At 31.4% G+C, this 14,497-nt stretch overlaps 1 protein-coding gene across 1 annotated transcript; it reads right to left on the bottom strand.

The window, feature by feature from the left end:
- Positions 1–4,848: 4,848 nt before the first annotated feature.
- On the bottom strand, positions 4,849–7,665 carry TRIADDRAFT_24577 (uncharacterized protein; the record flags this gene model as incomplete). Its single annotated transcript, XM_002111453.1, has 9 exons — positions 4,849–5,124; positions 5,228–5,285; positions 5,434–5,508; positions 5,668–5,783; positions 5,983–6,147; positions 6,238–6,357; positions 6,775–6,957; positions 7,098–7,256; positions 7,384–7,665. 9 exons carry the CDS (start codon positions 7,663–7,665, stop codon positions 4,849–4,851), a joined length of 1,434 nt encoding a protein of 477 aa, XP_002111489.1.
- Positions 7,666–14,497: the final 6,832 nt, after the last annotated feature.

Here is a 14,497-nt window from a genome sequence, read left to right as displayed (position 1 = left end):
CTCGTATAATCTCCTTCAAGTCAATGCACGACCAGCTAGTAGTATGAAGATTTCTTGCAGATAACAGGAGCGAGCTGCTGCTGCTGCTGCTTCAAAATGGCGCAGCATTTCTGCTCACGACTTGCTTAAAATTGGATTTACTTCACTATTTTTCATGCTTTCAAGCTCGAATAGATCGCTTTAAGATAGATCTTAGCTAGTATTAGCAGAAGATTTGGATATAGACTTTTATCGAGCAGTAGATAACTACCCTTGTACGTGAAATATCTTGCTATGCGATCGTAATGAAATCAGCTAGGAAGAAGAGCTGAATGAAATGCTTTTACGACCTAGGATTAAACGAATTGGAGTCGATAGAAGAGTAGAATAAAAATTGGAGAAGGAAAATGACTTCAGAAAAGACATTTGATGCTCAAAGTTTAATCTGTGTTGAGTGTGGTTGCCCGATAGAAAAATTATTTAAAATTTTCTCCAATGGCGCCTCCAGATTAGCCATTTGCAAGTATTGCAAAAAGGATGTGGATAAATATGTGGAATATGATGCTATGGCGCTATTTGTTGATTTACTACTTCATAAAGCAGCTGCTTACCGGCATTGGTTATTTAATAGTCAAGTTAATTTTCATTGGAGATTAACTGCTATAGGTTGCTTATCCGATGCTTATGCTCGTCATTATAATACCAATCTCTCTGTCAGTGGACAAAATGATTATTTCAAGCTAGAGTTACGTTATTATTATTATTTTATCATTTCCACCATACTCTTTATACTGTCTTTCCAACTCATGTATCGTATTGTCGTTTACTTGCCTACTTTAACAACATACAAACAGCGTGATAGAAAGATTGTTGTTCGTGGTTTATTGCTAGCTAATTTTGGCAAATTATTTATTCTATGTGCTGCCATTTGGGGTAGAATTCCTACTTCTGAGCGAAGTGATCTAGAATTGAGCACTGTTTACCTCTACATGATATCGTTATTGGTTATATGTTCCAACGCAGAAGCTATTATGGTTCTACTTGAATCCTCCTATATTGTGGCCATTTGTATTACAGTGAGTGTTATGATTATAAAAAATTGCATAGGCTTCCTGTTAGAAAGAGTGATCCCTTTGGACGCTTTTGAACGTTTTATGCTTTCATTATCATAAATAGCGGTTAAGAAATAGACTTATATCATCATTATGCAATAACTTTAATATACTGTAGATAGACAAATAGAAATGGGGTCGATTGCAACCTGTTTGTTATAATGTAGAAAATTCTATATGTTATCGCTATCGTTATATGTACAATGTACATAAGAAATACATTCAAGTAATTATTATGCTATAACTTTAAAATAGATATAGGAACAGAATATGAATCGATCACATTAATTCTGTATGCTATCATTATAATATGGGAATAGGAAATGCGTTTATATAGTTATTATGCTATACCTCTAATATAGATAAAGGAACAGAAATATGGATCGATCGTTTTTATTCTATATGTTATCATAATTATCATCACTTGCAAATAAGAAATGTACCCATGTAACTATCGTATACATTTAATGTACTGTAAATCAAAGAATAGAAATATAGATCGATCATATGTAATTCTATATGCTATCATTATCATCACATGCAAATAAGAAATGTACCCATGTAATTATAGTGTGCATTTAATATAGATAAAAGAACACAAGATAATATAGATCGATCACATTAATTCTATATGCTATTATTAATTATTGTCATATGTCAATAAGAAATACTTTCAAGAAAATGATTATGGTATACTTTTAATATAGATAAATGAATAGAAATATGGATCGATCATTATTTGTTGTAATTGTAGACAAATACTACGTATATGCTGTCATTATCATCATATGTAGGTAAGAAATGCACTCGTGTAATTATTTTATCATCATGATATAGCTTCAATGTCGATAGATAAATAGAAACATGGATCAATCAGAAATCGTTATATCATAGAAAATTTAATTTGATATCGTTGTCATCATATTTAGATAAGAAATACGATTATGTAATTTTTTATTGTCATTGTATAACTTCAGCATAAATAACCGAATAAAATATACATCAATCGTAACCTATCCTAATCGTGGGAAGCTCTATATGCCATCATTACAGTTATCATCATATGTGAATAAGAAATATACTTATATGATCATTATACAATAGTCGATATAGATAGACAAATAGAAAGATGGGTCAATCATAACCTTTTGTAATCGTAGATGACTTTATATGCTATCATTATCTTTACATGATAAGATACTATTTTATCATCATAACTTTATCCTATTAACCGATACCATGTCAATATAAGACAAGATATGAATAAACAAATATATAGTAGGTCTAAGTATCATCATCCCTGCTCTACCAATGTTCTTAGTCGTCTAAAAATCATGAAAGACAGGAGAGATTCAGTCATTAGTGTATTGTTTGACTCTTGTCTGGCTTAATTAATCTTGATAGTGATTGCATTAATAGTTGATCTTGCTAGTGAATGGCCTACAACATAAGTTATGATAAGTATTTGATTTTATAATTTAGTAGCTCAGCAGTTTCGTTTTATGTGTCTTGATGTATTTAGCTACCTAGTTTTAATCTCATCCTCGGCTATTAAATCATAATGTCTTTGCAGTAAATTTATAATATTGCTTGCTAGGGTATCGGTGATTTAAGAACTTGATTTGCTCAAGAAACTTTGATTCAGGCATTTTCCAGTCCTTTAATCAAAGAATTTCAAATACATTCAGAGAAATTGCTGTTCTATGTTACTATGGCAGTATACTGTAAATTCGTAGGTAGTACTGAATTAGCTTATGTATTCGTCCGTGTTTACAGTTAATAAAGTTTGCAAATGTTATGCGATAATTGTGATTTTGTAATTTATTTATGATACAGAAATGAAAATGCAATCTGTTCTAACTGTGCTCCCTTCAACAGTTATTATTTAACTTAGTATTGATGTTTATGCCATACCACATATATTTCCTGGTAAACGATGATCGTAAACTAGAAAATAGTCAGATACTGTTATATAAAGTACCCCATACTACACAATACAACAAAGGAGTTCACCTATATGATTCTAAATGTAAACTCACATATCACCCTAACTTTGGTATATACCTGTGATGGAAATTATTTTATTACTTGAAGAAACCATACAGCAGTAGCTGCAGTGCTGTCGTATCAACACTTATATAGAAGATTAATGCATCATAAAATATAAGCTACGCAATTCGAATGTTGCTAACTGTATAGTTTTACGAGTATAATACTCATAAGTCATATATGACATATGTGCTACTAAAAGATTACCTTCTAGTAGTCTATGTATATGCCTAACCGAATTCAGTTAAAAAAACTAGGCTTGTGACATAAAAATTCTACGAACAGTACTTTTAACGAATAATAAATGTTATAATTAATTCTTTTCACTTCAAATTTATAAATATTAAGCCTTAAATACAGTTTCCTATAATTAATAGTTACTGCATTGCATTGGAATGGTAACAAGTATATTAAAACAATTTTGGTATTCCTTTAACATACATAATTGCCAAAAATATGCAAGGCATACGGTTAGATAGAAAAGTGATACCGATATAATACTCTCCTTAATGGCATTTCAAAATAATGTAACTACATGGTGCCAGTCTCATCGTTTTGAAAATTGATATTTACAATTTATAGCAATCTCTTAAACATAGATAGTGTTATATGTTAGTTAATATCAAACTGTACGAAAAAAATTTAAAGTAGATCGTGAACATATCACCAAACGTGAATAGATATTTGCATTTAAAATTCATATTAAGAGTTAAAATGTTATAATAAAAATAATATTACAAAAAACGATCAATCACAAAAGTACATCATTGTGAGTAGCAATAAAAAACAGCTAAAATTTTCATGAAAAATTTTTCGTTGATAAGTTAGAATTACGGTAAACGTACGCATGCATTTACACAGATTATCATTGTCTTTGCTGTTTATAACAATAATATTAATGCTTAAAAATTAAACTCAATATGTAATAAATGGCTAGGCCATCGCAGTTATCTCAAAATTATCGATTTAAAATATAAAATGACAGTAGGGAAATTATAGGAGCATTATAATTTTATAAAGATACACAAATGTAAGAAACGGACCTATTAAAATGTTATTGTTATGCAGATGATAATACTGTAGAATCCAATTTTAAGTCAGTTAAATTTGATTTTAGATAAGCAATTATCTCATGTGAACCGCTTTCATGAATATAATCCAACGATAATGAATGGATATATCTTGCGAGTGATAAATTAGATGACTTAGGCATTTTGTTGTTGCTTCAGTAGGGCAGCAGTTATAAGATCTTCGTTATCTATACCACCTTTGATAGTTCTTCGCACTAGATTTTAATAAATTGTAAATAAACATAAAATACAAACGTATTGGCATAAATTGTTTATAACTTTATGTAAAGTAATAATTCACTAGTTTATATTGTAGTAATTCTCTCTACTTCTTTTAGATGTCAAAAATACGAATACTTGCAACTACGCTTACTTGATTTACGATCCTTATGAGCGGTTTTTTTACGTGGTCCTCTTCCACTTCTAGGATTTTGTTTAGATGCTGTCTTGACAATTTCATCTAGTACTGCATCATCGGCACTATCGCGTGATAGGCTACTATCTCTTACTTGATTCGTTGCTAAATCTTTTCTGCGCCTACGGCCTAGACCGCCTTCCGATACATTGCCCTTACCAAGTACATTTTCAAGAGCACTTACGTTAAGAGCTTCCTTTGATGTGGGTCTTATTTTATTGTCCTATTGATGGAAATTACGGATCATTAATGTATTAATACAATCTAATATTGGAACCGAGAAGATTTTTGTAGCCAAGATTTTAATAAAAACCTTCTCATTATATTTGGTACAATTCGTTTCTAGTGTCTGTATGATACTTACGTCTGTAATTAATCTTCCTCTAGTTTCGCTACGTTTACGTTGGACTTCTTTCTTTCGTGCTTGGTCTAGTAACTTTCCTTTAACAGTTTTATATTCTAAGGAAAACTCGGTTACAATTTTCAAGAAGTCGTTGATCTAGAAGGGAAATAAAAAATGGAAAATACTAAGTTCTAGCGAACATCCGTTATGATCATTTTCGCGATAGATTTAAATTTGAAAAGGATTTGTTCATATTTACCCTCATATCCTTAACGATGCTTTTCGTAAATCCATAAAAAAGCAACAGATTATTGAATCTAAGGGTAATTGATATACATATTAGCTCTGAATAAATGATAATTCATCACATTGGATTCCAATTTCACTATCTTTAACTTTGCGTAAAATTAGATAAGCATTCACATATCGCTATTGCTTCAAATAATTCGTTATAAATTATATTACCGATTTAATATCCTTGTATAAACAACTTTAAGAACAAGTAATCGTTCGCCAACATCGGTAAGAAATTCTGTCATGCTAGAGGTAAGAAGATCGAAATCAGTTATCAGAATTGTTGTACCATTATTAAATTAGAAGTAAAGAAGGGATATTTTTGCTTTAGCTTAGTTCCTATTGTTGAATCTAGTATATATTATTGTATTTCTTATAAATTTTAAACGTTCTACTAAATCTAACATAGGTTTTATTGATGATTTTGAGTCATGTTTGACTATAGCTCGTAAATAAATCCAAGCCGCCTTGCAGTCTTTCTCTAATTGAACTAAGCCAATTTCGAGTTCTTCGAAATCCACCTACACGTACAAAATAGATAATTTGAGACACACAAGATAAACTTATGGCAATGATATGATCGCTTCAAAATCGCGATGTAAGCTATTATAATTTTTATTGTTGGATTGTTAAATTTACGTCTAAGAAAAAGGCACATTAATTAACGCTTAAGATGCAATTTCACATCTATACGTTACTAAGCGACACGTAACATGATACCTTAGCAGATCGGTGTAAGGCACCAAAATCACTGTATAAATCTGAACTGTCAGGATATTGACTCATGACAATTTTTGCCACGTGCGTTAAAAGTGACTGTTTGTTAGTTGTAGTATCTTTGATTTCTGGTATCTTAGTCAGATAATTCAGGCTAAAGCCTGCAGCCTAAAACATGCACGAAATGACATAGTTCGTGTCATACTTAGAAATAGCCATAAAAGAAATAAAATATTTAGTATCGTTTTTTATACTTACATTTTTCCCATTTAAGGTATTGCCAACAGTCAGAATTGTAGATAAAGTATATTTAAATGTTTCAGATTCTTGCAACTGCTTAAGACCTTGCTTCAAGTCCATGAGTGCTTCAGCAGCTCCCTATAATTGATTAATTAAAAAATTGAACACAGTCAAACCATAATCCACGGCTAAATATATAGAAATTATTCTCTAAAAAGAGTTATTCATAATTGGTATAGGCACATTACATATTTTATGTATAAATGATTTGTATATATCGTATTTAAATAAGATTGCAATTTATCCAATGTGTATTTTATTTTCATGTAATACTACGTATACGCGTATAAGTACTTCTCTCAGGATATTAAAAATATATAAATGGCACCTTAAGGCAGAAATTTCGAAACTTAGGAATGATGATTTTAATATTTAGTGCTAATAATTGACTAGATGGAATAGTAGGGTAGCTATAATATTTTAACATCGGAATAAAGGCTAAATCATGATCGACTAATGATAAAGTATTTGATCTACAACCTACAAATGACCTACCTTTTCGATGATACCGTAATCAATCTTAAAAGCCCATAGTCTTAATCGAGCTTCCAGCTCCGGAATTGTTGATATAGTTTGTAGAAAAGCTTCAGCTGTAGCTAGAGGTATACCAGGATTTTCTACCACTGCTTCAGCAATTTTAGAAATTTCTTCAGTTGTAGGAATTAAGCTCAGTAATCGCTAAAAAAATAATCGATTTTTACTGTTATATTACAAAAGTTAACAATGTCATTTTAATCTTAATAGATAGCATGTACCAATTTTGTAATTGGTATTCAGCAAGTATATCTTTATCTTAAAATTATTAGCCTTGAACCCACCTCAATTCCTTCCCTATTTATGCATTCATTGTCCATTTTTAAAATAGCAGATTTGATGGTATTGACAGGTGGCAATTTTACAAGTGCAATATTAATACCATTAGATCTTTTGCTATCTAATACAATAATGTTTTCTTTTTTTTGAATCGAGTCACTTGGCTGTGGCAAGGAAGTAAAAGGAATTAATGTAAATTAGGATGTAAATCCTTATAATCAACATTATTTCTAAATTACTTTTAATTTTTCTATAATAATGACAAAGTTTACAATAAGATCCGTAGTTTACTTTATTTATTGGGCTTCTAGCTTTCGCTTCGAAAAGACGTCCCAATTCTTCTTTATCGATATTAATTGTAGATAACGATTTCCAAATTGTTGCATCGATATTAGTCGAGATAGGTCTAATTTCTTCCCAGTGTAATCGTATCAGTTTCGTTTTTGATTTATCTGGTGATAATAATAAAGTACCATGAGATCCAGAAGGACCTGGCGGTGGTGGTGGTGGAGGTGCTCCTGGCGGTGGAGGTGGTGGGGGTGGAGGAGGTGCACCTGGCCCACCTAGTGGCATTGGAGGTGGCGGTGGAGGAATGCCACCTGCTAATGGTGTTACAGTAGTAGGTGATATAATAACACTTGCAATTAAATTATCTACATCATCTTCATCAGTTAAGTCAGTAAAATTTAAATCTCCAATTACTAATGGCCTCTCTGGTAAGATATCCATTCTTTCAAATGGCAGTTCGTCATCTAATATTTCAGAGGACTCGTTCTCTTCCGTCGTTGCTACTGGTCCTGGTGTTACATTAACATCAATAGATCCCAGCCCTAGCGATGATTTAATTTTACTAAGCTTGTTCGATGTCGAATCTTCGTCAAGGGAAGAACTTTTTATCTCAGGTGCTTTTTCACTTCCGAATTCAAATTTATCAGCAGTCATTTGAACAGAGGTAAGTGCTAAGTCTTCTTCTTGATTGCCCGAAATTATGTTGTCTCTATTTGTAGAAACACCAGGTGTACCTTGTGAATACAGCATATTCATAAGCCAAGCTTTATTGTCTATGCCTTGCTTAGCCGGCTGTCCATCCTCATCACGGAAGCCAGATAATGTCATATAGCGTGTCTTTCTCATTTGTCTCATATTTTGCTTTGGTTTCTTCCTACGGTATTTTTCCTGATCACCTTCAGGCTTTCGATCAATTTCCTGCTTTTGGTTTGATTCGTTCGTATTATATGTTTCATTTTCTATTATATTATTTTGTTCTTCGTTCATCTTTGATATCTTCTGGTCATCTAAATCGATATCTACGCCTCTACCAATATCATTATGGTTTGTTGTTGTTATACTACCTTTATTCAAGTCATGATCTTCATCGTTTTCATAGCTTGTAACCTGTGGTAGATCTTGCAATCGCTTCTGGTCTTCAGTACTTAACGATGGACTGCGGCGAATTAATGCTACAGATGACTTTCTTGCTGTTTCTTTTTCTGGTACTGTATCTACACTTGATTTTCTAGTTATTACTTTTTCTGTTATTGTCTCTGCGCTTGATACTCTAGTTATTACTTTTTCTGAAACTGTACTTGAACCAGTATATGAAACCGAGGAATTCGTAATTGTTGGTTGTGTTTCTTGTTCGTTCGCATTTTCAATATTATCGTCCCTATTGATAGTGCCTTCGTTGATTGCGTTATAATCGGGATGGGCACTTCGTAAAAGTACAGGTCTATTGCTTATACCTTTACGGGTGAAACGTCCAGCAGGTATAAGATCGCGTTTTTCAATATTTAAATTAAGATTTCTGCTAGGAGTGGTATTATCAACACGTGGATGACTTGGTATTTCTTGACTGCTTTGATGAATATCTTGTACAGGTTTGTGAACTGCACCTATCGCAAACATACTTTAAATTTAGGTTTTTATCCTATAATAGCCTTGATTATATATAATATAAAATTATTTATTTCAGATTTTTTGTAAAGCTTGAAAAATAGAGTTACTTACTTCGACTTGAATCCCTCTTTGGTACTGAAGGTGTCAACTTTATGTTCTTACTAGTATCAATCTTAATCCCTCTTCTTTTACGTTCAGTACCACTACTTGTAATTTCAGGTCTATTTAGAGGGCCTTGGGAACTATAGCTGCTACTACTGCTAGCAGTAGAATCAGATGAACTTGATCTAGATCGTAGTACGTCGGACGATTTCTGTAAAATTTGCTTAGAACTATCAGAGATAGCTGAGTAACGATTCTCTGAAGCAACAACAGAATCAATTGATGGTCGTCTATTTTCATTTGAACCAAGTTTGGAATCGATTATACTAGGAGACATCTTTCTTGCAGGAGATCGAGAATGATGGATTGGTCTCTTTTTATTTGCCAGATAAATGTTATCGTTCATTCTATTAAGTATGAAAAGTAATTTTGTCTTAATCATATTGCAATCATAAATATAACGAAATCTTTTTATATTTACATACACTTTATGAGAAGTATGATTGATTATTTCGAAGATATTGAATGCTTTACTATGTGTTTATACTGTATTATTTTATAATGTAGTACATACTTTGGCCCGTGATATTTAAGTTCAGGTTGTTGTTCTTCGGTTAACTCGGGAATAGAGTTTCCAGAAAGTCGACGTTTACCAACGTCTTCAGATTGAGATCTACCTCTAGCAGGAGCTAATAAAGTCGAAAAGTTAGCTCATTCTTGTGATTACTACATGATGATTTACTAAATTATAATCTAAGGGACAAATTGCATAATATGGCATGTCGTACTTCAGCTAACACTATAAATTATAAAGGATTATAAGCTAAATTTTTATTTAACAACAAATACGTATGTCACAATCATCTTACAAGCATCCATTCGTTTTCTCACTCCATAGTTGGACAATCTGATAAATTAGATAATAAATACTTTTAAGTATTATTTGTGATATTAATTAACTTACTTTTATAATCCATAAGAAGCAATAATATACTCTTATAATCAGTAATCATAAAATGATACATGTATTAATTAGTGCCGAGAAATTTAAAGTGTTCAATGTGGCAAAGTACAGTAAAGGACTGAAATATATCTTGAAGAAGAAATACAAGTTTTCCTCTGGCCTTAATATTATTGTTCCTTACTTTGCCATAATTTCTTCTGAAATATCCTCGCCATCTTCAATTTTAAGCGTCGTCTAGTGCAGCATAAGGATAGTAACGTGTTAGCATTGATTACTATACTTATAGCGATATAGCCTTACTTGCTAAATAAACAGAAGTTCTATAAACAAAATGATGTTCTCTGATTACCTCATACACTAGTATCTGATCTTGGAGATCTGCAGGAACTTTAGGCTTGTTTTGTAATTTCTGTTTAATATACGGTATAGTGGGTAAAAGTCATGATATATTGTACTTTTTACAATTTTGCTAGGGAAACTTTAGGTAAACCGATAGTATATGTTTACAATATCATTTAATAGGCATGCAAACTAAATTATTTTGATTATTATATTCATAGAAGTAAAATATCACCTTCATAGCAGATTCAATTCCTTGCTCTTCAAGCTCATCAGTAATATCATAATAGGTATCCTGATCAACGGCTGCTGCACATATCTGCAAAATAAATTAAAATATGGAGATTATAACAGATATATATATGATTCACGTATTAATTGGTAATTATTACTTTATTAATTAGTGTTAGTGCTAAGGTAGGCAAGGTGGGATCGCCTGTTCCAGTTTTTTCTCGTAGTATGTCCATCAGTTTAGCGAAAGGTTTTTCCCCTGCATTGTAAATTTCAATAATTATATTGGTAATATGTTGATAATTGATCGTTATCGATATTATTATTAGGTAGCAGTCTAAATTACTGCGGTCATAAATATCTGCTGATACCGTCGTCTTCATCGACATCAATGGCTGCATTTCTTAAGATTGCTCCGTTTGTTTCGGCATATTCAAGAAAAATTATCAACAGCTTTAATGCGGTCTTAGCTACCATAAAATACTGTAGAGGTAAAATAGATTTCATTAGTTTCTTAGAATATTAAAAGCATACAGATCCAAATAAAAGAGTCATAAACGTCTTTACAGTTACAATATTGTGCTAGGCAGTATTAATAATAAATTGCTGATTGAGATATCCGAATAAATTAAAATTATTTTCCCTTTCAATTTATAAATTCAAAAAGATACCTTCGACGCAGTAAGTGAATAAATCCAAGTAATGGTCTCAGGAGATTCAATTAATCCATTCATTCCGTCAACATATAGCATGATTTGACTTATTGCTATGGTAAAGACACAGTCAAAAATTTGGTAGCATAATACAGCTAATTGATTATTGTTAGAAGAGGCATGTTTTAAACGATAACTATCAATTTACTGCTGGCTAATACAATTATATCGTGATTAGATTGCTATTGTTCTTCATATTACAGGTGGTATAGTAATATTGCTATTAGTTGAGAAATTGCTAACTTATTATCTTAATATTACCTCTTAATATATAGCTCTGATAATTCTGATCAGCATCTGTTCCAACAGTTACTAGACAGCTTAGTCCATCAGCATTAACAAATTCGTCGACTAAATCTTTATCTTCCTGTGACCATAGCCGAATTATATGAAGATAAAGTTAACTTGTTATGCTTTTAGCAGTAATTCTCTTCCTAGGGTTCATTACTGTAATCCTGTTCACTAGATCCTAATTTATACGTATACATATACATGTCGCATGTATAATAACAAAATAAATCTAATCTAGTATAATTTTTGCCTGCCGATTCTCATAACTGTTTCAACAAATATTTTGTCGTAGTATTAGTTAAGCATTTATTTTACGAATATGACATTTTAATTATGAAGTACCTCAAATATTTGTCGCAAAGAGAATAATATTCTGCGTAATTCCCTACCAGTCGATTTAAAAATCGTTTCTAGTTATGAAGAAATGATTCAATAATTACTTAATATAATATTTTTCTTTAAATCGTATCTAAATATTTTTGGCTTTAATTAAAAAAATTGCGTGATTATTTACTTTAAATTGCGTTAAAAGTAACTAGTATTCACTTTATTTAATATCGTTTAGATATTTAGGCTTGATACTTAAATAGTATACTTTAAGAAATATTGTCCTAATTTACAATGATTTATGTAGTTAAGGTTTACTCGTACTATAAATCTGATTGCCGGTAAATGATGCGATGATAATTAGGCTCAATTTTGTCCACGTAATGTTATTTAGTCGTGTTATAGGATTTTGATTGCCATCATTTAATAATTTACTAATTTTGCTAATCCCATTTGAGGAACAGCGCTTGTAGAAAATCCAAAGGACTCGTTCAATTGAACGATTGCATTTTTTACTGCATTTGATATAGAAAAATGATAATTTTGATATATTGACATGCATTCGGATACGTAAATGTATCGTGCATATACATATTTTGTTCTACAAATATTACATAACGAATATTGTGCAGTGAACTTTCTAGAAGATCGAAAATGCATGCTAAATAAGGGATTTTCTGTTTACATTTACTGTAACAAATTAGAGATTAATTAGTGAATAGCCGTAGCGGATTACTAGAATACAAACGAAGAAATCCAATGTTGATTAAAATTTCATAAGCTTTTGTTATTTTCTAAAAGATTTCTTGTGTTAAACGACCTCTACTAAATAGTGGTTATTGTAAGAGATGCGTTCAGAGTATGCCGTAAGCTATTTTATGATTGTCTGTTATTAACCCTTGTGATAAGTGGATTACTAATAACATCGATTCTCCTTCGATCAGAGTTGATAGTGTAAAAATTTAAGCTAAATTAAGTAATATGATGATGTTATAGTGCTTGTAGAATAGATTACATATAAATTTAGCTAATGGTTGCTATCTACTCTCCGGTTACGTCCACATTCGAAAAAATGAAGACATCGATATTAACTTTACCTATCAAACTAATCTTGGCCTATGGTCTTCGTTTATGAAAAATCGATGTACATTGTAATCCTACAGTGCTACTAGTGTTTTTGAAGAATTAATTTCAAATGCTATATTATACCTAGGATTTTAATTGTAGTAGACAACAACATTTTTGAAGAAAGTTACAATTGGGTAGTAGAAAGCTTACTATCTAACATGGAAATTCGTATTTCTACTAAGAATATGAATTATCTTAAAGCAACAAAGAGTCATTGATTGTCAACAATTTTACAATTGCAAATTGTATCTATTCTTGGTTGGTTGAATAGAACTTTCAATATTGGCAATAATGCTATTTGATACAATCATAAGCATTTTACGAGTTGATAAGGCAATCACGCTTAAGGTTAAATGTTGGCGTATAGAATGTATTTGAACGAGAGTTTTCACATTCAAGTGAAGTGTTCAATTAATTGTTATCCTTATACTGTAATGTAGGTGAAAATCTAAATACTAGAACAGTGTAAAACGTGCTAACATTCGCTTGGAATATCTACTATAAACCCTCATGAAACGTATGATAGTAAAATGAACAAGCTTCTGCGTGCGAAAGTATACTCGTACTACAGTTTACTTTACAGTATATTGATGGTGGATGTCGTTGTAGAAAGCAATGAATGGGTTGAATAAATCAAGAATACGAACTGCATGGGAGCCATTTTCAATTTTTATATTATATATAAAAGTTGGAGAATGATATAGTACAGTGCTCCAGTCTAATGAGTGAAATAATTGGATGAAATCAATGGATTAAATGGGCCGGACCTACAATATTGATTGATTTTTTGATTAGTATTGTTTTGCGCGTACCTCATATGGATTAGAGGTAAAATTAAAATACGTTTTATCCTCAATATAATTAATAATAGCCCCTCCTTTGATTTTGTTATACTATATTAAGTTGATTGTATAATGATTGGAGCATTGTATCTCTCATCAATTTGCGATCATGCTAGGACTGTTGAAGACTGTTTCATGACGATATTATACGTAGGCTTATGTTCGATTTCGGCCGATAGAAATGTTCACACTGACACCAACGATTTACTGCACTACTACAGTAGAGCATAATGTCTAGACACACTTGGTGTCTTGATCAGCAAAATGCCGTTGCTTACAATTATATTCTACATTGAAATGATGATATAAGTGTACCATGCAGATACGGAGTGGTTTATCCATTGATACAGAAATGATTTTTTTCACTCTCTTTTAATTATTTCCGGACAGTATTATAATAATACTATAATTTTCTAGATATTGTTGCTGATGATGAAACCCCAACCAGTTTTAATAGTATTAAGCAATTGTCTTTCTTGAGGTTAAAAACTATTTTACTATGGAACGAACTTAACTACTACACTGTTGACTAATATAAAGACCAAAAGACTAATCATACGCAAGTATGTCCA

The sequence above is a fragment of the Trichoplax adhaerens genome, genomic scaffold (assembly GCF_000150275.1).
Source record: "Trichoplax adhaerens TRIADscaffold_4 genomic scaffold, whole genome shotgun sequence".
In the NCBI taxonomy this organism is placed as follows: Eukaryota; Metazoa; Placozoa; class Uniplacotomia; order Trichoplacea; family Trichoplacidae; genus Trichoplax; species Trichoplax adhaerens.
This window is presented reverse-complemented; position numbering and strand designations above follow the sequence as displayed.